Source organism: Ovis aries, chromosome 9 (genome assembly GCF_016772045.2).
Source record: "Ovis aries strain OAR_USU_Benz2616 breed Rambouillet chromosome 9, ARS-UI_Ramb_v3.0, whole genome shotgun sequence".
Taxonomy (NCBI): Eukaryota; Metazoa; Chordata; class Mammalia; order Artiodactyla; family Bovidae; genus Ovis; species Ovis aries.
Genome location: NC_056062.1, coordinates 34,946,267 through 34,971,587, shown reverse-complemented (window position 1 = coordinate 34,971,587; position 25,321 = coordinate 34,946,267). Strand labels below are relative to the sequence as shown.

General features: G+C 42.2%; 1 protein-coding gene across 5 annotated transcripts; it reads left to right on the top strand.

Annotated features, from left to right (window-relative positions):
• Nucleotides 1–441: 441 nt before the first annotated feature.
• On the top strand, nucleotides 442–25,321 carry TCEA1 (transcription elongation factor A1). 5 transcript variants are annotated; one of them, XM_027972958.2, is made up of 10 exons: nucleotides 442–639; nucleotides 10,487–10,549; nucleotides 12,041–12,146; nucleotides 15,805–15,892; nucleotides 16,784–16,926; nucleotides 18,040–18,096; nucleotides 19,043–19,197; nucleotides 21,351–21,497; nucleotides 22,134–22,205; nucleotides 23,797–25,321. In XM_027972958.2, exons 1-10 carry the CDS (start codon nucleotides 577–579, stop codon nucleotides 23,803–23,805), a joined length of 903 nt encoding a protein of 300 aa, XP_027828759.1. In that variant the 5' UTR covers nucleotides 442–576; the 3' UTR covers nucleotides 23,806–25,321. The 5 variants fall into 5 exon arrangements, with proteins under 5 accessions (XP_027828759.1, XP_014953237.2, XP_060249392.1 ...); XM_015097751.3 differs by having other exon boundaries at nucleotides 16,781–16,926; XM_060393409.1 differs by adding an exon at nucleotides 8,256–8,310 and having other exon boundaries at nucleotides 16,781–16,926; nucleotides 22,134–25,321.

Sequence of the window (25,321 nt, the reverse complement as noted above, 5' to 3'; positions counted from 1 at the left end):
GAAACTCTTACAATGCCACATCCTTACAACAATCTATTCAGGGGGATGGAGAATCCAATTTCCAGGCAGCGGTCGACAGCGGGAAAAAAGCTGGGGTTCTCACCACGTCCCATCCTCCAAAGCCGCCGGGGGGACCCCGGGGGATGGTCTCTGCAGGCGCCACGGCTCGTGGACGGAAGACCAGCAGACCAGGGGGACTGGAGCACCAGGGAACCGCGGTGGGGGGGTGGGGGCGGGGCCGCAGGGCGTGCGAGCGAATCTCCGCGGCGCAGCCCGCCCACTTTCACGACAGCCGGCGAAGACCTGCGGCTCGTCGGGCCTGTAGCCCAGCTGGCCTCTGTCGATTGATGACGCCTGCTCGGCGCGCGCGCCGTTCGATTGGCTCTGCCTGCGGGGGAGGAGCGCCGCCGCCTCTGCTGCCGCCGCCGCTGCCGCCGCCGCGGGCTCGGTCGGTGAGGAAGCGCCTGGGCACGGCCTGCTGAGGCGCCTCGCAGACGCCTGGACTCGCCCGCTGCCCGCCAGCTTCGCGTACTTCCCGTCCCACACGGCCGGGCGCGGGGCAGGCCCGCCGGAGCCATGGAGGACGAAGTGATCCGCATTGCCAAGAAGATGGAGAAGATGGTGCAGAAGAAGAACGCGGTGAGCGCGGCGGGCGGCGCGGGCGGAGCGAGGCCGGGTGGCGGGCGGGGACCGGACGCGGGAGCCTGGCGGCCTGACGGGGTTCGCGGCCCGCGCCGCCCGCCCTCTCTGCTTGACACCGGCGAGGCCTCGTCCTGGGGCGGGGGCCCTCGAGGGAGTCCTGACCCGCGTCCTGGGGAGAAAGTCCCGGGGTAGGGGTCCTGTCCCGCGTCCTTGGTAGGGGAGGCCTGGGGAGCGAGTTCTGTCCCACGTCGCGGGGAGGGGGTCCCGGCGTGGGAGTCCTAACCCGCGTCCTTGGGAGGGTGTCTTGGGAGCGGTGTCCTGTCCGGCATCGCGGGGAGGGGTCCCTGGAGAGGGAGGTCCTGCGGAGGTGTCTTGTCCCGCATCCTGGGGAGGGGTCCCGGGGCGGGAGTCCTATCCTGCCTTCTTGGGAGAGGGTTCTGGTGGAGTGGGGTTGTCCTATCCTACATCTTGGGGAGGGGGTCAGGGGACGGGAGTCCTATCCTGCGTCCTTGAGAGGGGTCTTGGGAGGGGTGTCCTGTCCTGCATCGCGGGGAAGGGGCCCTGGGTGGAGTCCTGGGGGGTGTCCTGTCCCACGTCCCGGGGAGGGGGTCCCGGGGCAGGAGTCCTATCCCGTGTTCTTGGGAGAGGGTTCTGGTAGCGGGGGGTGCTCTGTCCCACATCCCGGGCACAGGGTTTCGGGGGTGGGGAACTCCATCCCGCGGCCGAGGGCCCGGTCTGAGCGCTGAGGCCCCTGGGGCTGGTGCAGCCGGGTGAACTTCATCGAGGCGTTCTCACTATAAACTTGACGGTGGCCGAGCCTCTTGGCTTAGCCCAAGAGTACAGACAGCCCTCGCCGTTTGAAAGAATCCGTTCTCATTTTCCGGGCTCGTTGGCTAAAAACAAGAAAACTTCGAACAGCGGTTTGTGATCTGTTTCAGACACGAAGCTGATAAAGCAAAACGTGAAATTCCCGGATCTTTTTTTTTTTTTTTTTGGAAAGGGCTAAACATGCCGTGGATTATCTCAACTGCCTTCCATGTTTGTTTAGCAATTAAAAAGGTAAACGATGCCAGTGTGTTTGGCAAGCTGCTAAACTTCTTTTTAAGTGGATCTCCTTAGGCAGTAGAGTGCAGAAGGGCTGTGTCTCAGGCACACACCCTGACGAGAGTGTTCTGCTGGGCGGGTTTGCACAAGTGTCCTGGCTGGGCCTCTCTGGGCGCTTTACTGTTGATGCCAGCAGTGTTTTCTGTCACTGATAACATGTTTATGTGGATGTGTTCTCTTGTGGTTTGTATGAGATGTCCCAGTTTCTGCATTTCTGTCCACCTGCCTGTGCCACTTTCAGTCCCTTGCTTCAGAGCTGTCTGTTCTGTCGCTCAGTTGTGTCCGCTCTTTGTGATCCCATAGACTTCAGCACTCCAGGCTTCCCTGTCCTTCACTGCAAAGCCGTCTTTTTTCAGCTAAACTGAATTCTCAAACTAACCTGGTTTGTATAGCACTTTAGAGAAAGCACTTTATGAAGCATCTGTGCAGCGGCATTTTGGGACTCCAGACACAGCTGTGCTGCATCCATTTTACAGAGTAAGAAACCAAGTCAGGCCAAGTAGTTCCCCAGCTTCCATGAAGGGTACACTGTGGATTAAGCCAGGAGCTGAGTGTTCTGCTGGACTGCATGCCAAAGCAGGAAGCAACCTTAAACACCGAATTCTTCAGGCTTCAAACTTAGTCTCTTCCTCTTTTCCTTTCACAGGTGCATTGCCTAGCATGTGATTTCATAGCCTGTTAATCTGCATTTGCAATTTTGGACTTTTAAAGTATTTCCTGTTTGTTTTCTGTTCTAGACAGTTGCCTTTGCTATTTGTTTTTTCACAGGCCATTCATTGCCTGATGCAAGTGATGAATTCTGGGTATTTCATTGGCTGAACATTTCTGTTATTTTGCTTAAATTGGCAAGTTTTTTTCTCTGTCTGGGGAACGCCTCAGTTCAGTTCAGTCGCTCAGTCGTGTCTGACTTTTTGCAACCCCACGAATCGCAGCATGCCAGGCCTCCCTGCCCATCACCAACTGCCAGAGTTTACTCAGACTCATGTCCATCGAGTCGGTGATGCCATCCAGCCATCTCATCCTCTGTCGTCCCCTTCTGCTCCTGCCCCCAATCCCTCCCAGCATCAGAGTCTTTTCCAATGAGTCAACTCTTCGCGTGAGGAGTTTCAGCTTCAGCATTAGTCCTTCCGATAGGGAATGCTGTTGCTGTTAAGTCACTTCAGTTGTGTCCAACTCTGTGCGATCCCATAGACGGCAGCCCACCAGGCTCCCCCGTCCCTGGGATTCTCCAGGCAAGAACACTGGAGTGGGTTGCCATTTCCTTCTCCAGTGCATGAAAGTGAAAAGTGAAGTCGCTCAGTCGTGTCCAACTCTGTGCGACTCCATGGACTGCAGCCCACCAGGCTCCTCCGTCCGTGGGATTTTCCAGGCAAGAGTACTGGAGTGGGGTGCCATCGCCTTCTCCGACAATAGAAGCGTAGCCTAGGGGAAAAGGCTGTTAGTTGGATAATTGTTTTCTCTGACTTGGGCTATATAATCTATCCTTTAATCATCTAGTGATGCTTGTGTTTGTTTCCTTTCCTTGTAATAGATATTTCCCAAAAATGAGGTATTTCCTAGTGAGCAAGTATTGAGAAGACCAGTTTATGCTTATCTGCAGTTCTCAAATTATAAGGACATAAAGCGTCAACAGAAGAATGAGAAGTATCACAAATAAGCCTCAAGTCTCATTTTTCTTCTCAAATCTTCTATTTTTCTGGTAGTACAAAACTTTACCAATATAAAAACTTGCCCCCCCCCCGCCCCGCCCTCAAAGAAAGGTAAAATTGACTGGCTCTTTTACTTTTTTCCTCTCTCTTTTCCTGTCTGTGTTACAGAAATTCAAATAGGCAGATGAAATAAAGAAAGGGAAACAGTCTAAATGACTCTCCCTCCCGGCCCACCAGCAGCCCATGAAAGCTTTTTAAGTTGTTCAGTAATTTAACAGAAGCTGTTCTGGGGAATTGTAGGATTATGATAGATTTGTTTATTTTTCGTGTGTGTGGCTCCCAGATTTTCTCTACAAGCTATTTTTTATACTGTTTTTATACTATGAAAAAATGGACTTTGCTAAAAAAATAATAGTTTTCCTCTGAATTGAAGTTTAAGTGCTGTTGTTAGATAGTGCTTTACTATCATAGTAAAAAACATAGGTGTCGCTTTTAAGTAATCGTAAAAACAGCTTCCATTTATTGAGCTATTACTCTGAGCTAGGAATTCTTCTCAGTACCTACCTTATCTGATTTATTCCTCAGACAGTTTATTGAGCTAAGTCTTAATCTCTATTCTAAAAATGAGGAAATTGGGCTTCCCTGTCGGTTCAGTGGCTGAGACTCCATGAGTTTGATCCCTTTTGGGGAATCTAAGATCCTACATGCCGTGCAGTGCAGCCAAAAAATAAATAAAAATATATATTTAAAAAAAAATGAGGACGTGAAGTATTTAGGCGCTTGAGTGAATTCTCAAGTCTAATAGCTACAGAGTGGCCAAATGATATAAATCTGAATCTGTTTTGCGTCAAAGCCAGTACCACTCTGTTCAAGCATCTACCACTCCAAGCATCTCTCTAGAATCTGGGTCTTGAACCTTGTCTGGGTACATTGGGCAACGAGGGTGTTTGCTGTTGTGGGGCAGACAGGTTTCTCTAAATATCCCCGCAATATCTTGACCCTGGTGCTGCCCAGAATGTTGCCCTGTCTGTGCACTTGATCTTAAACAGGGTGCACTTTGAGGCCATGATGAATCATGTGAATTAGTTCTAAATTTTCAGATATTAGCAATTTTTTACATAGATTTTCTTTTTCTTGCCATTTTGACTTAATGTCAGTAAGCAAGTCTGTCTCCTAATCTTGGTTCAAATTCTGACTCTTCTGAACTTTAGCTGTTAGGGTCTAAAATGTTTTTTTGGTAGTAAATTGGATACAATTTAGTAAAGATTAGATGAATATAAAACTCTTGGCAGTACCTAGGATATGAAGGACTGATGTTGAAGCTGAAACTGCAGTACTTTGGCCACCTGATGCGAGGAGCTGACTCATTGGAAAAGACCCTGATGCTGGGAAAAATTGAAGATGGGAGAAGGGGACGACAGAGGATGAGATGGTTGGATGGTATCACTGACTCAATGGACATGGGTTTGAGTAGACTCTGGGAGTTGGTGATGGACAGGGAGGCCCGGCATGCTGCAGTCCATGGGATCTCAAAGAGTCGGAGACGACTGAGCAACTGAACTGAACTGAAAAACATCTTCTGGTTTGTCTTTGTAAAGGATTTGTATCACTAGACTTAGAGGAATCAAGTGAGAACTTAGAATTTTCAAGTTCAGGGACACATTTAATAATGTGAGTGATGTTGAGATTTGTTTATTTTTTCCTTCACTGAAGGCTCAGGGCTGAGAAGAATTAAATTGCAAAGAGAGAATCTAGGTGCAGGGATACCTGAAATATGTACATTTCTAAGTCTTAATCTTACCTGGGTTGGGGAAAAAACAAACTGTGGTTTCCATATCAGGGTTAGATTAATTAGCATAAATCAGAATTTAGAATGACTACCCAGTCTTTGTGCTGCTATTCATGGGATTGCAAAGAGTTGGACACGACTGAGCGACTGAACTGATATGAACACAATCTTTTATAACAGCTTTATATAGCCGTACAATACAGTTCACCCTTTAAAGTATACAATTCAATGGTTTTTAATATATTCTCAGAATTGTACAGCTATCACCACTATCTAATTTTAGAACATTTTCATCACTCCGGATGGAAACTTATCTGTTAAATAGCCTCTTACATAGTCACTATGTCTGCCCCCAACCACTAATCTACATTCTTTCTCTCTTGATTTGCTTATTCTGAACTTTTCGTGTAAATGGAATCATACAATAAGTGGCCTTTTATTTTTTTTCGCTTGCTGTTTTCCAAGTTCATCTGTGTTAACAGCATGTCAATACTGTGTTCCTTTGTGTTGTTGAATAGCATCCCTTTTTTCTGATGGATGTATCACATTTTGTTTATTTACTCATCGTATGATGGACATTTGGGCATTTTCCACTTTTTTACTATTATGAATAATCTAAGCACATTCTTGATCAAGTCTTGGTGTGGACATATATTTTAATTTCTGTTGGGTGTATGCATTTCTGTAGGAGTAGAACTGCCAAGTCATCTGATAACTGTGTCTATGTAGCCTTTGGAGGAACTTCCAGACGATTTTCCAAAGTTGAACTATTATTCTACATTATCACCAGTAGCGTGAGGGTTCAAATTTCACCACATCTTTATCAGTATTTGTTATTACGGCTTTTTGATTATAGCCTTCGTATTGAGTATAAAGTGGTATCTCATCGTGGTGATTTGCATTTTTCTGATGACTAATGATGAACATTTTTCAGTACTTGGTGCCCTTGCATATTGGAGAAATGTCTGTTCAGATCCTTTACCCATTTTTTAAATTGAATACTTGTATTACTAAATTGTGAGAGTTCTTTATATTCTGAATGCTGCTGCTGCTGCTAAGTTGCTTCAGTTGTGTGTGACTCTGTGCGACCCCATAGATGGCAGCCCACCAGGCTCCACCGTCCCTGGGATTCTCCAGGCAAGAACTCTGGAGTGGGTTGCCACTTCCTTCTCCAATGCATGAAAGTGAAAAGTGAAAGTGAAGTCTCTCAGTCACGTCCGACTCTTAGCGACCCCATGGACTGCAACCCACCAGGCCCCTCCGTTCATGAGATTTTCCAGGCAAGAGTACTGGAGTGGGCTGCCATTGCCTTCTCCATTATATTCTGAATACTAGACCCTTATCAGAGATAGGGTTTGCATATATTATCTCTCATTTTGTGGGCTGCTGTTTCACTCTCTTAATAGTGTCTTCTGAAAGATAAAAACTGTTGTTTTTCTGGCTGCACTGTGTGACTTGCAGTATCTTACTTACCCAACCATGGACTGAACCCAGGCCACTCCATGAAACCACTGAATCTTAACTGCTGAACCACCAGGGAATCCCCCAAAGCTTTTAATTTTTATAAAGTTGAATTTATGTATAAATTTTGTATCTTACCATACATCTCTCATATGTCAGGCACTCTAATTTGATACTTCTTAGGTGTTACATTACCTCATTTGATCATCTTAACTAAAGTTTAGTGTAATATGCTCATCTACACATGAAGAAGCTGAAGCTTGAAGAAGCAAAGTAACATGCCCAAGATCTGACAGTTAGGAATTGACAGAGCCTGGATTTTAATCTAGACCTACCATGTACATGTGTGCTCTTTGTGTTCTGTGTTGCTCCTTCTCTCCTCCTTGAACAGAAGGCTGTTTGGATCCTGTACAGTCTTGTATATACTGGGTTCTCATCATACCATATTTTATAAAGCACATCTCTCTGATGACAGGTAGTAGTACCAAGGGTGTAATAAAGTAGTCTGTAGCTGTTTATCTTTTAGCCAGTACTGTGAACTAAATTTAACTCTGGAAGTTGAGGCAGACTCTTTCTTTCTCTTGCATCATTGTCTGTAGGAGATGCTGCAATCGAATAGACTTGACTTTTAGAAGCAGGTGATGATTAGGGACTGTTTAGTAGTGCTGTTTGCTGGAGCTCACACGGAGCAGAACTGCCCCAAGGGTGGGGCTGTAGAATGGACAGAGCAGTGAGGTAAGGCCAGGAAACTGGGCTCTTGTCCCTTTGCAGTACCCATCAGTATCGCCTCGGGCAAATTACTTACCTTCTCTGAATTCAGGGTTTTGGTTGTTTTTCTTGTTTAATTGAGGGTTTGAAGTGGAGGCTCAAAGATTTCTGCTTATTTTTAGATTTCCTGAGGTCATTGCTGTGTCCTCAGCACAGCAGAGAGCTTGGCATGTGGTGTAAATGGGTGTTTGTTAAGGGGGAGTGTGTCATTTGACAGAATGGGGTAAATCTCACTTTTTCTGGTTAGTAAATCATGTGACCTTGTGCAAGTTTCTTAACTTTTCTGGGCTTTTAATTTCTCATCTGTAAAATGAGAATAATAGGATTCCTGCTTCCATAGGATTCACTGTAAAGATGAAATGAGATACTGTATACAGTGCTTGGCACATGGTAACCCTCAAAAAAGTTTTTGTCACTGAATTAACATATGATTGTCTCTTTTTTGCCCTTTTCACCCATCCAGATCATCATATTAATAGTTGTTTATTTCCGAAAGAACCTTGATTGAAATACACATCTTATTTGGTTAGAACACACTGTAATTCTGAGAAAGGTCATACTTTTATCCCATAAGTGTTATTTAACTTTTCCTTCCTTCCATAGCCTATATCTCTAACCCCAGTCTCACCAAAGAGATCCAAGTGAAAAAGGAGAGTGTGATGAAATTAATGCAAATCTGTTGCTTCCTTCTGCTTGAAAAACAGCTTAGACCTTAAGCCACATTGCTGATGTGTTAGAAGAGTCAACTTTATATGCAACCCAGCTTTATGTAAACCTAAGGAGACCCTGCTTTTTAAGGGACTCTTATAATTGTGATTCTCTTCACTTTTAATTGATCTTAGGTCAGAAGTTTTTCAAAAAGACCACAGAGACTTGAGTAGAAGAAAGATATCTACGGTAGATAAGGGTGCAGGCAAACAGTCTCGTAATCAGAACCTTCAGAGTCTTTGACGTATTTCAGAATTCCAAATTTTCCAGGTTTATAAAGGTATTGGTATAGTACAAACATCACATATTTCATAGTATCGTCAGTGGGAGCTGGGCAGTTCCCGGTAATCAGACATTGGCATTTCTATAGTGAAATGTAACATTCACAGATTAAGTAGGATAAATAGAACTAAATAGCTCTGTACATCTGTTGAGATTAGATGTTACTGCCAAATGAGTTTATTGAAAATGTATGGGAAATATTTTGGTTTTTAAAGGATTTTGGTTTGGGGATTTGCAGATACAGGATTAAAGACACTTGCTCACAAAAATGGCACGCATATAAAAATTCTTGATTAACAGTAAATTTAAAGTCAGTGTTTTATTTTTTTAACAACTCTAATGTTTTACAATTTTTACTTGTCTCTAAATAAAAAGAAATTATAGAATTTATGGTCAGGAGGAATCTCTAAGAGGTAGATCCTTAAAATCCTTTATAATGACCTGTTTCATAATTTCTATTGAACTTGTTTTTAGCTAGGAGGTTCTGGGTTAAATTAAAAGGATGTATCTGTTGCCAGAAGAAAATTTAATACTGTTTTATTCTCCAGGGCCATATCTGTTAACTTTAAGTGGAGGAATTATCTGGCTAGAAACCTTTGCTTGATTTTAAACTTAAGAAATAGGGTGATACCATGAGGTTCCATGCTTCTTCCGTGCTCTGGGCCTTCTGTTTTCCCAGGGTGTGGTGTGTTTCACTGGTTCATGGAGTGCCTAGTTTTCATATTTTAACATTTCAGAAAGCAGAATGAGTTACACGTGTTGCTGGCCAGATGGATGTTGAGATGTGCTTTCACAGACAGAACATCCAGCCCAGCATCGACATCGTGGAGCAGGTGTCAGTGACTTGGAAGGAAATCTGAGAGTAGCGGGGTGCTCTTGGCCCCCCGAGAAGCCAGTGGGAGAAGAGCAGTTTGGTAAAGGCAGCAGGCTCACACACCCAGAGCCCACCCTGGTGCCTGCAGAGAGCTGATGGTTCAGAGCTGGGAGCTCTTTTATGGATTCTTTTGTGAAATGTTGTGTTACTAGTGTTTTGACACAGCTTTTTGTGGGCTAAAATCCGATATTATGGAATCTGAGTCAATAGGCAATTCATAAGTGTTAAACTCTGCAAAATAGTTTTAGAACCACCACCTTAGCTAGTTTTGATTATATTTCTCTATATGTAAAAGGTAATATGACAAAAATTCCAAGTCTAAAGGAACTGCAAAAGTAAAAAGAAGTGATAAGAAAAGTTTATGATAGTTTAGTAGTTTTTTTATTAGTGGTATGTAGAATAATGATCTGTCCAAATATTAAGTCACTATTAGACTAAATGGAATATGATTGATTAAGTTAAATGTATTAGATGAACTGAACGGAACTGAACTGAAATGTGGTTGATTGAATGAGTATCACGTTGGAAAGTTGGCCACAAGCTGTAGGTGGCACTGTTGCCTCTCAAGAACTTCCAGCCCCCTTAGCTGCAGTGCTAAGTCGCATGTCATCAGCTGCATGGGAGCCTTTGATTCTAGATGGGAATCAGAGCCCTGGCAGAAGATGGGCCTGCGAGCTTAACAGAGACCTCACTTCTGGATTTCCTTTCAGAATTTGCTTCTTACCTTGCAAGAACCAGGTAGACAGCAGTGTCCTTGAGTCTGAGCTGTGAGGTGCAGAGGCATGGTGAGAATTGTAGAGAAGCGGTGCCCCCACCACCATTCTCCCACTCCTGCTTCCATAGCTAATTGCCCTGCATGGAAGTCTGGGGGTATTGTACCACCACAGTGAGAAACATTGCATATTTCTAGTTGGGACATATAAACAAATACTACTGAAAGTAAACTTTCACACGACAACACGTAGGTGCTGGTTGTAACCCAATAAATGGATTTTATGATCCTCTAGTGAGTTGCAGCCTATTTGGAAAACTCTTTCCTCTCTCTTCTTTTCCTCTTTCATCTGTGTATCTGTATCTCTATATACCATTCTCCTCACATGAATAAATGACTCTCAGTGAATTGTGGATAGGAAAATACACATTTAAATCTCTGGTTACTCTTTGCTTTACTCTCTGGAGAACTTAGTTTGAAATTATTTTATTTTATAGGCTGGAGCATTGGATTTACTGAAGGAGCTTAAGAATATTCCCATGACCCTGGAACTATTACAGGTATGTGCTAACATATGTCATAATTTTTGAATAGGTAATTGTCATAAAATAACTGAAACATCTTCAATACCAACGTAAGTTTTTTGTATTTTCCTCTTATAGTGTAAAACATTATTAACTTGTTTTTGTTTTTTTTAAAGGTGGTAACATAAATTAGTAATCTACTGCGTTACCATCGTAGAAAAATGTTGCCTGCTTTTTTGAAAGGTTTTCTGCATTCAAGTGCATGCCCCACTGGCTGAGAAGGCAGTGCTTTAGACAAGTTGTAAAGCATTCTAAAGTTCTAACAGTTTTTCTTCACTGAGAAAAGTTCTTAGAACATATGTCTTCTATAAGAAAGGAATCACTTTCTGTGGGGAAAATGTCCCCCAAATGCTGATCTCAAACCACCTTGGGGTTTTAGAGTGGTGAATCCCCTGTCTGTGTTTGCTGTGGAAACTTCCCCCCGCTGTGCTCCATTCTCCGAGAGAGAACACAGGACAGTCCAGTCAGATACATATTCTAGATTCTTCAACAGCTGCCCTACATCTCTTTGTTGAGTGCATTGAATAATTTAAAAGGAAACCTTAAGGATCCATTTATTTCTCAGCTTTAAAGTTTATAGCAGGGGCTCCCTTTTGTATCTCACTAACAGTTCCTTTTGTTATTTTATTTCTTTCTATAACCATATTTTGAAAGATTGTCTACTGACAACCTGAATTTACTAATTAAGTCACCATTTTTTATCTATCATCCATAATTGGCCATCAGAGCCTTTATGTTCTCTCAGCACAGTTTGAAGACAGTTGATGTGTGGGAAGAGAGCATGGATTTTGGAGGCGACAGACCTGGATTAAAATCCCAGTTTTGCCATTTAGTAATGGTGTGCTGCTGGCCAGGTTATTTATTGACACTTCCAGTCTCTTCATCTTTTAAAATAGGGATGATGATCTCGATTTTAAAGGATCTTGGGATGGTTGATGAATATGGGCGTTCCCAGCACGCCCCTGAGCACGTATGTCACCGCAAGTTAAGTTTTCTGTATTCTGTGAAGTCCATTTTTAGTATCTGTGATCGTGTGCTGGTGTTTAATCTCGTGTGGACGGTAGTATTTGTTTAGGTGTCCTCCTTATAAGGTGCAGTGCGTGATGCACATAGTCATCTGTACAGAAGAATGTGAAGAGGCAAAGTGGGTGTGTGAGAGCCATGGTTGCATCCGCCTGCCTTGCCTACACACACAGACACTCTGTTCTGTTCTCTTGTGAGAGAGACTGACTTCATCTTACTCGTTGACCAGCCTCACTTCAGTAGTGAGTTAACATGCCTGCAGATCTCGGTGGTGAGACCCTTGATGTGTGTGTCTTACGTCGACAGTCTACTGCTAAAAGAATTGATACAGTTGATGTTTTTTCTGTTCTAAAATGAAGAGGCATCTGGAAAACAAGAAAATCAAACAACGAATTGCCTGAAATAAAATTGCTTGTGTACATTTTTTTTGTCATTGCCTTGCAGTCCACAAGAATTGGAATGTCAGTGAATGCTATTCGCAAGCAGAGCACAGATGAAGAAGTTACATCTTTAGCAAAGTCCCTCATCAAATCCTGGAAAAAGTTATTAGGTATCTTCCCTTATATATATTTATGATCTGGTTTATTCAAACATTGAGTTGTTGAATTTTTTTTTTCTTTTAGTGAATATAGGTGTTTTGAAATCTGTACTTTATAATCTGGGAGGGGGCTTTAGTCTGACCTTGAGGGTTCTGCTTTTTAAGCTAGTCAGATTTAACTTTCTTGGTTTTTTTTAATACTTATAATTGGATGGCCTTTTTTTCTTTTTTTTGCCACTTTATTTTTTAATTGAAGGATAATTGCTTTACAGAATTTTTTTTATTTCTGTCATACATCAATAAGAATCAGCCATCTGTAGACCCATGTGCCCTCCCTCCCCATCCCACCCTTCTAGATTGTCACAGAGCCCCCGTTTGAGTTCCCCAAGTCATACAGCAGATTCCCATTGGCTATCTATTTTACATATGGTGTTGTAAGTTTCCACATTACTCTCCATACTTCTCACCTCCCTCCTCCCCTGGATTGCCTCTTTAAGAAGAAAATTTTTCCCCGAGGGGAAGGTGTCCCACTTTTTGAAAAAAACTATTTCTAACTTAGAGAAAGTTTTCAAAAATAATAAAAATAATTCACGTGTCATTTTTCTAGGGCATTCATCTTTACTATTTGCCATGTTTCTTTTGTCATAATCTCTTCTCATTTTTCTCTTTATGCTTACACTTTATTTTTTCCAAACTACTTGAGAATAGGTGGATCTCTCTTCTTTATTGACTCTTTAAAACTTAAGTGTGTGTTTTCTTGGAACAAGTTTATTTTCTTACGTAATCCTAATACAGAAAATTCGGGCAATTTAGCATTGGTACAGTTACCTTAATCTGCAGCGCGCTGTCGTTCCAGTTTTGTCAGTTATCCCAGTAATTACTTTTCCAGCTTTTTCCTCATCCTTGAGCTTTTTTGTGTCTTTTAGGACATTGACTTTTGAAAACACATGCCCCCTCCTCCCCTCCCTCTGTTGCTGTGTGTAGGGGCTTGTCTGGTTTTGGCCTGCCCAGTGCATGTTGCAGGCTCTTAGTTCCCCAACCAGAGCCTGGATCTGGGCCCACTGCAGTGAACGCGCTGAGGCCTAACCAGGACCGCCACGTTCCCTGTTCGGGCTTTATCTGTCATTTTCTCCTGACTAGATCCGGTTGTGTGTCTGTAGTTGGGGTGCTGCGCATGTGTGTCATGTCCTTCTGGGGTGTGTGGTGTACAGAGATAGGACGGTGTTATTTCTGAGACTCAGCCAAGGTGTACAGTGCATCACTGATGATTTTTCCTTGTGTCTAATAGGAGTTCTGTGGGAATCACTTTAAGACCCTGAAACTATGGTGCTCCCTGTCAGACCTTCCCCCACCCCCATTTGGTATCCCCCGATTACTGCCCAAACCATTCTTCGAGTGACAGTTGCAAAATTATGATTTTCTAGTTTTTCTACTTTTTCTGTTTTCACACATCCTCATTCTGTAAGAAGAACCCTCTTCTTGCCTCCCAGTTCTTTTTCTGTTGTGAATGTGGACGCATAGGTTCCTGTTCTATATAATGGATTATAATCCATTCCTGCTCATATTTATTTTGATAGTTACATTGTCCTAGGTTTGACCAGTGGGCACCCCTGCAAACTGGCTTCTGTGTCTCTTTGACAAGCTCCTTGCTCTTTTTTGTTGTTGTTTTTTAACCTCTTTCCTGCATTCTGGCACCATGCAACATGCTGGGCTCATCTGTCCCAGCCCTGGAACCAGCCATCTCCTGAGCAGTTACCATTCTCATGTGGAGGAGAAAATAAAAGAAGTGAAGCTTTTAAAACTTCATAGATAGCAGCAGTAATAATAAAAGACCTATAACATATAAGAGCTTGGAAGCTAGTAACCAAGAATTATAAAGCCTATGAAATTTAGAAAGTTCAGCCTTAAGAAAACTAACTAAATAGACGATCCTGTATTAGATTCCAAACCAGAAAGCATTGCCGTTTAGGTTGTTAGCTAGATTTCTGGGAGATTTCCTACTGCTTCTGGTTAGCACAGTTCTGAATACTTAAGACACACTGTGTGTGGGCCTGTATTAGTGCACTTAGTCCTCCCAGCTGTCCCGCGTGCTCGGGGCTGCTGTAACCCAAATTCGTGCTGAGACAGTCGAGGGGCTGCTGTAACCCCACTTTGTGCTGAGACAGTCGAGGGTCTGAGAGATCAGGTGCCTTGTTTGTGCGCAGTAGGAGGGGTGCTGACTGGCTGAGCTAGGGAGTGGTCTGAGCCCTGTGAGCCGAGCTTTGCTGCGTGGCTCACCATCCTCTGCTCAGAGGTTGGAGTGTTTTTATGACCGTTCCTGCCTCTTACTGCCCTGCCTTTTCAGAGGGCCACCCTAGTGCTCACTGCACCATGGCAGCGTTACAGCTCCCCCACCAGCACTGGACCTTGTTAGATGGTACTGCCTGATTGTATTACCTGTCCCTGGTGGCTCAGATGGTGAAGAATCCACCTGCAGTGTGGGAGACCTGGGCTTGATCTCAGGGTCAGGAAGATCCTGGGGGAGGAAATGGCAACCCACTCCAGTATTCTTGCCTGGAGGATCCTATGGACAGAGGAGCCTGGTAGGCTGTACAGTCCATGGGGTTGCAGAGAGTCGGACACAATGCATCATGTGACCTTTCTGAAGCCTCCTACCCGTCTTGGGAACACGTCTTGGTCCTTGCTCTGTTCTGAAATGTCATCGCTGATCCATGCTTTCTTCCTCACGATACCATAGCATCTTTAGGCCTTCCAGGGAATTATAGAGTAAAGGGGACAATACAGTTGGTCTCTGAGAACTGACATGTGTCATGAGGACTGATTCCCATGATAGTTCTGGAGTTGTGCTTGGGACTGTCTTCCGTCAGTCAGTCCTGTCCAGAGTGGCATGTTAGCGTCATCTGGGGACGCTCAAGCCCCCTTCTCCTCCTGGAGCTGGATGGAGTGTTGGGGTGGGAGCTTAGAGCTGCCTGGGCAGTCCTGCCTCAAGGGTGAATGTTCTTCCATGTTCTGTACAGAGGGCAGTGGAGAACTGAGTTATTCATGCAGCTCTAGGACTCGTGTACGGATCAAAAAGTAGACCAAACTGGGGTAGTTCAGGGGCCAAATATTACTGAACCCAGCTTCACAGCTGTTTTGGTTGATATAAACGTGAATGTTTCTTTGCAGTGTTGCCTTCACCCAACCTATTTTATGTACTTTATTTTCCCATGTCTGATGACTCACTTCTTTAAGTCTTAAAGCTTATGCTTTATTAGTATTAATAACCTGTATTAGTTTTCAGATTGTTTAAGATAGAGGAGATGCTAAGTAGGCCTACCTCATAATCCTGAAGTATATTCTATGAAAATCTTCTTTGTTTACTATCTCTGAAATATTTATTTGTATTTTGAGTACCACCTCAAATTTTTTTACTTCATGAAAAATTATCAAAACAACATTGTTATATATACTTTGCACTTTAATTTTTTTTAATGTGCAGTGTTTTTTCCATGTACATTGGCTAATAGAATAGCTTGCGTAAACTTCATTTACTTGTTAAAAGCTTAGGATTTTATTGGGTTTTTGTTTTCTTTTTTTGCTTGCATAAATAGCTTGATAACATGTAGTAGTCCTGTTTTTTGTTTTGTTTTATCAAGTGCTGAAACTTAGGAATTTCATAAATTTTCAGATGGACCATCAACAGATAAAGACTCTGAAGAAAAGAAAAAAGATACTGCAGTTACGTCACAGAATAGCCCTGAAGCAAGAGAGGAAAGGTATTTCACTTCATGGAAGCTCATGTGTTTTGGGAGACAGGGGTCATGGAGGCTTCAGAAAACACAGGACTGACCTTAGAAGGCCTGTGGAGTTGCCGCCAGGTCCATGCAGGCTGTGTGTGGAGGCCCGCTGGGTTACCGGCAAGGGCAAGGGGCTGCCTGCCGGTAGGGAGCACCAGGTGACGTCCATGGAGTGAAAGGCAGGATTAGTTTGGCAGAACTAATTGGCGGAAATCTTTACTGTGGTAAAAGTTAACTGACACTAGTCCGAAAATATTTCAGTAAGAATCTAACATAGCAAGTTAAATCAGGAGTGTTTGAAGTGATTAGGTTGACTGGAAGAGTTATTAATTGTTGGAATGGTATTGATGTTTTTAGGGAGATATTAAGAGATGTTTGTATTTTCACAACTCCTCACTCCATGTGGTTTTTATCCTGAAGTGGTGTCTCATGTATAAGCCTCACTGATTGTCTGATTGGAGCAGGGTTTGCCAGCGTTTCTCTCTGGCTTTGGTCGAGAGCAATCATAGTCTTTGTGCCCTCCCCTCCCACCTCTGCTCATAACTGAGATCCCGTCTTTTCATGTGCTGTATTGAGGCGTAACATGTATTTTCTGTATTAAAAATATTGTTTAACATTTAAAAGGAGGATCAAAGTTAAAAAAATAAAAGACTTGTCTCATCTTTACTAAAAGTTTTAACTTCTTTTTAATCTATATACAGGCAGGTTTTTTCTTTTTCCATTTAAGAATCACTGGAATATTATTTCATTTATTTAGGCCCAGAATTACTGTTTTTAGAGAGTAATGGTAATGATACTCACTTTAAGAGAGTTTTCCTGACTTCCCTTTTTGTTTTTTTTTTGTGTGTGTCTGTGTGTATATTCTAGCAGCTCCAGTGGCAACACGAGTAGCAGAAAGGACGAGACCAATGCCCGGGACACGTACGTCTCATCTTTCCCTCGGGCGCCGAGCACTTCTGATTCTGTGCGGTTAAAGTGCAGGGAGATGCTCGCTGCTGCTCTCCGAACAGGAGGTAAATGTTGTTGCTCAGTCCCTTGACCAAGGCCGCCGCTGCCCTGTCCATCTCGTTTCATCCTCTGGGTGGGACCCCGATGGTCGCTGCCCCTCACCGCCCAGCCAAGGGAGAGGCTGTTGTGCCGGACGTTACTGAGAGCAGTGAGGCGCAGGCATCCAGGCCTCTGCTTATTACGGGTGATTCTCAGAAACAGTAGGTTCCTTCCTTCTGGCGAATGTTCCCCTGAGTCGTCGTTATTTAAACTCTTTTTCACAATCCTTTTTCTCCTCACATTTAATCTGCAAACTCAGTATCTGCCCCCCTCAGATTGAGAGTTAATGATACATATTATTGTCCTGTTGTTAAATGTTACTATGACATATAATAAGTTTTATATTCATAATTTCATTTCCTACTTTTTTAAGTGGGAAAGAGATTTTGGTTTATATATGGGAGCTCTAATTTAATCTGGAGGTATTCATTCCTATGTAAAATTTGGCTTTAAAGTTTCATATATAGGAATATATATTTATTGTCTTCTAAAAATGCATCCTTTTCTATTATCCTGAGCCCTAGTTAGTATGACCTATTTTTCTTCTTACTCTGCCTTTTCTTTACTCTGATTCCTTTATTATCTCTTTATGTATATTTTCTTGTTTCTTTCTAGTTTCTTTTTGTTCCTTCTGTCGCTTTGAATGTTTGCCTAGAAGTCTTTTGAGTGTGTCCGTATATGTGATTGGCCGATGAAATGAATGGTTTCTTCGCATGGAAGTCTGAAGCGGGAAGGAGACAAGACAGTACTTTGCATAAGTTTCTCTGCTCTCTGTGGGAACAGCCAGAATTTCTGGAGTTGTGAAATGAGGGTTGCCTGCTGGATGCGTGACTCCCCGACTCCTGAGGGATAAGGCATCATCCATGCAGGAGCCCTGTGGACACTAGCTGAATCCAGAGGAGGAGCCGAGGGAGTCACAAAGAAGACCAGATTCTAAGGAAACTATACTGAAAGGATTCTTTGTACAGGGCAAGTGGGGCTGAAGAAATAGGAATACAGTTTAATTGGCTCTGTACTGAAATTTTCTTTTAATGTGTGGTAATCATTCATTCATGACACTGCTCTGTGTCTGTGTTTAGATGACTACATCGCCATTGGAGCTGACGAGGAAGAATTGGGATCTCAGATTGAGGAAGATATCCTTTGCGTGTATATTCACAATGGTGTCAAGAATCCACTAGATTATTTTTTCTTCCTGTAAAGAAGAGAAAATCTTATTCTACAGTTTTTGTCTTGATTGTTTTGGTGGGAAAGGGAAAGGCTGTCTATGACATGTTATTCTTGTTTTCCTCTTATGCAAAAGTAAGACACGTAATGGTGATAGTGCTTTTATTTTTCCGCCTTGCAAATTGAGACTGTAACGTCTCATGGACACGTGCTAGCGAGTGTAAAGTGGGGTCTCACCTTGTGGAGAGGGGGGCCCTCAGCAAAGCATAGAAATCGCCTGAGCTTGTCATCCTGTGTGTTCATGCTGGTTGCTTCAGAAAGAACTCTGGTTGGGGAGAGGGAGTCTTGCACATGGGTCCGGCAGCAGGGACCATCTGGTGACAGGTGACAGTGTACTGCAGGCCTGTCCTGGCTGAGGGGTGGCTGCTCTAGGGCTGGGCCTCTGCTGGAGCCTGTCCCATTGAGAAAAACCTCCTGCTAACCTGGCTTCTTGCTGAGCCGGAAGGAGATGAACCTCCAGGCCACTACGAACTGGCTGTGTGGTCTTTTTGAGGCTTTTAGGATCCTTGGCGGAATGCAGATTTGGGCCAGGGAAAGCATGTATAAGTTCAAGCTCTTTTTCTAAAGTTTTCTTACTCAGATTGAATACCTGAGTTACATTTTTAAACCCTTTTAATCTGTGTCACTTGGCATTAAGCATTGAGAAAGTTTAATAGCATTCATAGCATAAAATCACTTATTTTTTGCCAGGTACTGATCAGGAAATCAGGCCTTATTAGGAAAACAGTGCCTTATTAATTTAATCTGAATTGGAAATACTGCTTAGAAATTTCAGGAATTCTTATCGTGGCAGAATTTGAAAAAAATGATCTTAGGACCTTTATAATTTAACCTTTTTCCTTAACGGCCTAGTACCTATCTATCAAGAAATAAGGAATACAGACATGAAATACAAAAATAGAGTACGAAGTAGGATATCAAATCTTAAGGATGCCAAAAATCCAAATTTAAGGAAAAACGTGCTGTGTGGGAACATTCCTCCTGACTTGTTTGCTAGAATGACAGCAGAGGTGAGTGTATTTGAATAGAACATTTCTGTGGTGGTATTCCATGATGTCAAGTGTAAAGTCTGTTTAAATCATGAAGTACTGAATAAATACTACATCTGTAATAGCTATCCTAGTACACTTTTATACACAGTATATACAGTATACTAGACAAGAACTTAGGTGATTGAATCTGTTAGCATTAGTACTTTGTCCCTTTCATAACTGTACCGTGATCTTTGAGTGGTTGCCTTATTAAATTATTATCAAAAAATAAAAGTTATTTATTGTAGATTCATGTAGAATCAGAATTAAATTTCTAATTGCAAACAGACTTTGTAACCTCTAAGCTCTTTTCTTGGTTAAATACTATAAGATTGGCTACATCTTACTGACTATCCTTATATTTATTTAGAAAGTGATGCAGAAAATGAAATTCATTGTTTGCTTTTTTAGATGTAGCAGTACATAGATATAAGCTGAAATGTGTCTACAGTTTCACTGTCTTACTGAGCATCCAAGTGAATTTGTCTTTCTGTATAACTAATGAAAACTATATTTATAAGATTCATTTTTTAAAACCTCATTTGAATAATTTTAAACTTTCCCAAAGTACAGAGCATAGTGTAATGAAGTCCTATTATCTACCCATCACCGAAGCTTCAGATATATTAAGTAATTTGTCACTTGTTTATCATCTGTCTCTTCTGTTTTCCTTCTTTTCCCCTGAATTATTTTCAAGCAAATTCCAGACATTGTATCTTTCCACCTCTCTATCCTTCAGAGAAATCTGTAAAAATCTGACATTTTTATGTAACTACACTCATAGCATCACTGCATCCAGCAAGTCTAGTGATGATTCCTTGGTGTATCTGATACCTGGTTTATAGTCATTGTATGTTCCTGGTTGTACATTTACTTTGTATCAGGATCTGAAGTCTAGATGTCACCTTAAGCTTGGTCTCTTAAGGCTGTGTATGAACACAGTTAAGTCTCCTTTTCCAGCCCCCTTTTCTTCTATGACATTGACCTATTGAAGAAACTGGTTTATCTCTTGAGTATCTCACACTGAATTGCCCATTTCTTCCTCATTACACTAATTTTTCTGTCTCCATTCTTTTCTGTGAACTGGAAGCTAGTTTTGTAGCTTAGATTATATACAGGTTTAACTTTCCCTGCACAAATGCTTCATCAGTGGTCCTTCTTACTTCATACTGCATCACTTCAGGAGACATGTATCTTGCTCTCTTCGGGTGTGGAAATTTATCAGGGATTTGTGTACAGACAGTCTCATCCCTTCTCTGTGAGGTTCTCCACTGGCCTTTCATCTGCTTGTTCACCCACTGATGATCCTTGCCTGAACTGGTGATGTCATTAGGAACTGCAAAACAGATTTCTAGAATTCTGAAAGTCCTTTCACCTTTCTTAGCTAGACTTCTTTGATAAAGGAGCACTTGCTCTGAGTTTAAGGCCATTGGTTAGGATAGGAAAGGCAGGTGAATGTGTAATTCTTCCCTTTGGTTAACAGTTGTCAGAAGGAGTGGTTGGCGCCCCAGTAACCCCCAACGGGGGCTTTTATTGCCATTTTTGCATGTGTTTGTGCTCTACTTTTTTAAGTGTCGTTACAGACTTGTGACTTTATTTATCCAGTGGGGTTGATCTTTTCAGTGATTTATCATGGTGGCTAAAGAAATTATCCTCTGTCTGGTCAATGGAGCTCTGTCACGTAGCCCCTCTGTCCAGTGATGCGCTCACAGTGGTCAGGCAGCTCAGAAATGTGTGTTCTTTCCTTATTATTTCGCTTCCTGGCACAGGACGATACTCTGCCTTTCTTGTGCATTCCTTGACTCAAAACTGGAACCAAACGTTCCTCTGAGGCCCCTGGTTCCTTTTCCGGTGAAGGAGGTGGGTGTGGTACTAGAGTCCATGGTCTGGATACGCTCATCACTATAGGATTGCATTAAATGCAGCTTTCACATACAGACTTCTGAGTGTTTGGGAAAAATGTAAGAGTAAACAAACTGATGAGTCCTTTGAGGAAAAATATGATATTTCACTTTCAAAATTTTAAAAGTTGATTTTGATCCTGTTGTTGTTTAACTGTTAGAGCATAAACAGCATTCTGCATGTATGTAGAAGGTGCCTGTAACTGGGTGGTATTGCTGTCCTTGTGATAGGAGATGGCTAGTGATGAGCTCAAAGAGATGCGGAAAAACTTGACCAAAGAAGCCATCAGAGAGCACCAGATGGCCAAGACGGGCGGGACCCAGACAGACTTGTTCACGTGCGGCAAATGTAAAAAGAAGAACTGCACTTACACCCAGGTTTGTGACTGTTAATAGATGGACTTTCATACTAAGAGGCTTACGACTCCTGTTTCAAGACAAACACCAACGTATTTTCAGTTAGCTGGATTTGTTGTTAGTATTAAGAATGCATCCTTCTACTTGAGATCTCTTTCAAAACATATCAAAGTAACTTTGTGTTTCTAGTTACAGTCTTATATTAGAGCAGATGTCAAGTTCCTCAGTCACAGAGGATGGGTATTGAAGGCTCTTGTTGCTGTCTGACTTTTAGAAAGGTTTTGGCAGTTTTTGTCAGAATGAAGTATTTGTAATTTTTACGTTTTTGCAAATTTGTAAGAAAACAGAGGTCTTTTAATTAGTATTTCTGTGCTGCTTATGATTAAAATGTTTCATATTTGTTAGCCATTTGTCAGTAGTATAATGTGCGAGTTTAGATGATTTTCCCACTTATCTGGGATAAAGATGAGAAGACAAGGACTTTTGTTTAGAAATGTGTGTTCTTTCCTTATTATTTCGCTAATTTGTTAATAGCTTGTTTTAGACTGTTACACATTTTATAGTGCTACCATTGTAGTTGATGTAGGATATCCTAATTTAAGTTGGATTTTCTGTAGTGTTGTGAAAAGCAGTGTTTTTCACCCAACTTTGCCATAGGTACAAACGCGGAGTGCTGATGAACCCATGACAACGTTTGTCGTCTGCAACGAGTGTGGAAACCGGTGGAAGGTAGGGTTCCCGGGGGTTTCCTGTTTCACCCGGCTCTGTGGGGTGGTTTCTCCCTGGGGTGGTTACACTGGCTCTTCTCTGGGGGCTGTCCCGTGTGTCCCATGCTCACACTGCCCCATGCTGGGGAGGCTAGGGCTGGCGTCTGTTGTGGATCACACTATTTGGTACTCTGCTAGAACTAGGCAGTGACTTCGGACACTGCCCTCTGCGTGGTCTTGGTGCAGGAGTCAAGGTTGGATCTTAGAGGTGTAGCTACTGTGTCGCCATCCTGTGCGCACGCTGTCCTTTCAGGCGCTCCCATGCTTGTTCTTCTGGAACACATACATGTGTGTATGGTTGCATAAATGTTTATCCTGGAGAAACTGCTGTGCCTCATTGAAGTCCAGCCCACTGGTTTCAGTGTTTATTCTAGGAAATCCAGATGAGCACTGCCATGATCTGGTAGGCTTCTCACGAAGCCTTTTGTGTTGCCTGTGTTCTCCTAAATTAGCCCCACACAGGCAAATAATGTTACATGAATGATCCATCCTTCAGTGATTTCTGTGAGCCACAGAAACATCACCTAAAACAGAGGTAGGGACACGAGGAGTGTGTGACTGGGGGCTCCCACAGGAGGAAGGTGGGCTTTGGAGCCAGACACGCTTTCGGCTCCTTTGCCCCTTACTGTTGCTGAACTGTGATATTCTCACAGACAAATATAAATAAGACCCACATTACAGGTCATGCTGAGTAGTAGAAATGATAGATTTAAAAGTGCCTGGTCATTGTTGATACTCCAAAAATGCTTTCTATTTGTGATTAGTTTTATGTGTGTGTATGAAAATTCTACAAGCTTCTTTTCAAGTTATTCTTACCTTAGACTTTTCCTTACTTTAAAACAATCACAGAGGTTAAAGCATTTCCTGAAATCAGAAGTGAACAAAAAAGACAGTGGGCGGAGGGCTCCAGCAGGGTTCCAGGGGTGAGGCCAGTGCCTGTTACATTACACACAGAGATTCTGTTCTTGGGCCTGAAGGTTATGGTGCTGACAGTGTCTTCATGGCTTGAAGCAGTGTCTCCTGTCTGGAGCTGGCAGTTTCTTTAACTGGTCTACGGGAGAGATGTTCATGCTGTTCAATCCTGTTGGGCAAACCCGGTTTTTCCAGCGCTCTGCTGGATTTGTTTAGCATCAGGAGGAGGAGGAAGACTGGGTATATCACAGTTTGTATTGAATACAGGCAGTTTGCTGCAAAGTGCTGACACAGTTCCTGTTGGATTTAAGAAAATTCAATGTAATGTAGAAAGCTGATGCCTATGGTGGCTTACTCTGGAAGTTCAAATTTGGAATTAATTTTTTTAACCTAAGAATTAAGGAGAGAAGTGCTTAATAAGAAAATATTTTATACTATTTCTTTATGTATGCTTAGCAATTCTAAATTGGAAGAGTCAAACACAATATAGGTGACTGTTCATGTCTGGAAAATACAGCATATTTTTTAAAAATGCCTGTTTGTTTAGCAGTGTCATGTGTATGCTGTGTTGAACAGGGAAGGAGGTTCACCCCATTGTCTGCATTTAAAGGTCTCATAAAATATTTCTTCTTTTTTGACAGTTCTGTTGAGTTGGAAGCATTGGCAAAACATCTGGACCATTAAGAAGATGGATTTTGTAATTAATTAGCTTTAAAGACTAGGTCAACTAGCTAGTTTTCCTGCAAATCAGATTTTTAAAGTAACTTGCCTCCCTTGGGTTAGTCTCTGGTTTTGACATAGTGTCCCTTCCTTAAACGCCTTCTGTAGTTTCAGGTCAGTAGGGAGACCACATAATGGTATCTGTTTCAAAACTTTTTTTTTTTTTTCATTTTTATAAACTTTTGGCAGTTAATTTTTACCTTTTTTTTCTTCTTAAAAGAAAATGTAACAACTTTTATACAATATAAAACATACGCAGTAGAATGTTACTCTTCTCAGTTAACACGCAAGTGGAAATTACATTTTTTTTCCTATATTGGCATGTACCTGCAAATATTAAAAAAGGATAAGAGGCAGTGTAATTATAAGTTTATCAGACATGGTGTGTATTCAAGTAATACTTGACCAGCTTATCTAAATTGTATATAATATTTGAACTAGCATATGAAATTGATTTTAATTATTCTGTTCACAAGTCTGGGATAATTAGATATTATTTTGCATTTGTAACTAACTGTGATCCTCATTTCTTGTAATTTCTTGTACATGTGTATTACTTGTTCTTAATAGATTTTAGTTTTTGGAAATATGACTTGACTTTGTTGAAATCAGTTTGGTTTGTTGTTTATTTACCTGTTTGACTTTGTAGTGTATTTTAGTTTTACAGAACACCGTCGTAATTTGGTATGCTTTTCATAAATCCCAGACAGGCAAAGAGTGGAAAGTTTGGACCATTTTTACCTTTTGTAGGAAGACACACTGGGAGGAAGATGTTAGCATTTTAAAATAGTGTGGTTCCTGTGAACAGTTCCTGACTTGACTTTGATTTGGAAATCTGTCCTGACTGAGGACTTTAAGGCTTATATAGATCATTAAGCTGTGGTCTTTCCATATGGAGACTGATGGAGCACATTTCTGTCCTAACTGACTTGCTGCCTCTGTTACACAGGAGTAAGGCTGAGGGACAGACGAGTGTGTGGGCTATAACATGGCCCACGTTTATGGGACGGACCTTGCAGTTAAGTGTGTGCCATCTGCTTGGTTGGGAATAAGGAAGAATGATCTCACTGGCTGTAGCACATCTTGAATCTCCAATTATGAGGACCACATCTCATCCTGCTCCATCTCCCCTCTCCAACCCCTATGGAAAGACTTCAGCACCAGCTTGCATGCCCCTCCTCCCTCCCTTTCCCCACTGCTCACCGCAGGCCAGTTTGATGCAGTAGAGAAAACATCCAGAAGTCCACATGAAGACACCACATGTAAGAATTGGCCACTGGTGCCATCCCACCTCTACTTTGTCAGGTCACAGAGTAACCTTTTATCACTTGGAAAATAACATGAATTTTTGAAAGAATGAGTGTAAGAAGATTAAAATAGTCCCACTTTTAAGTGAGCCATTTTTAAATTTGTAATTCAATAAAGTTTCTTGTTATTAAACATGTA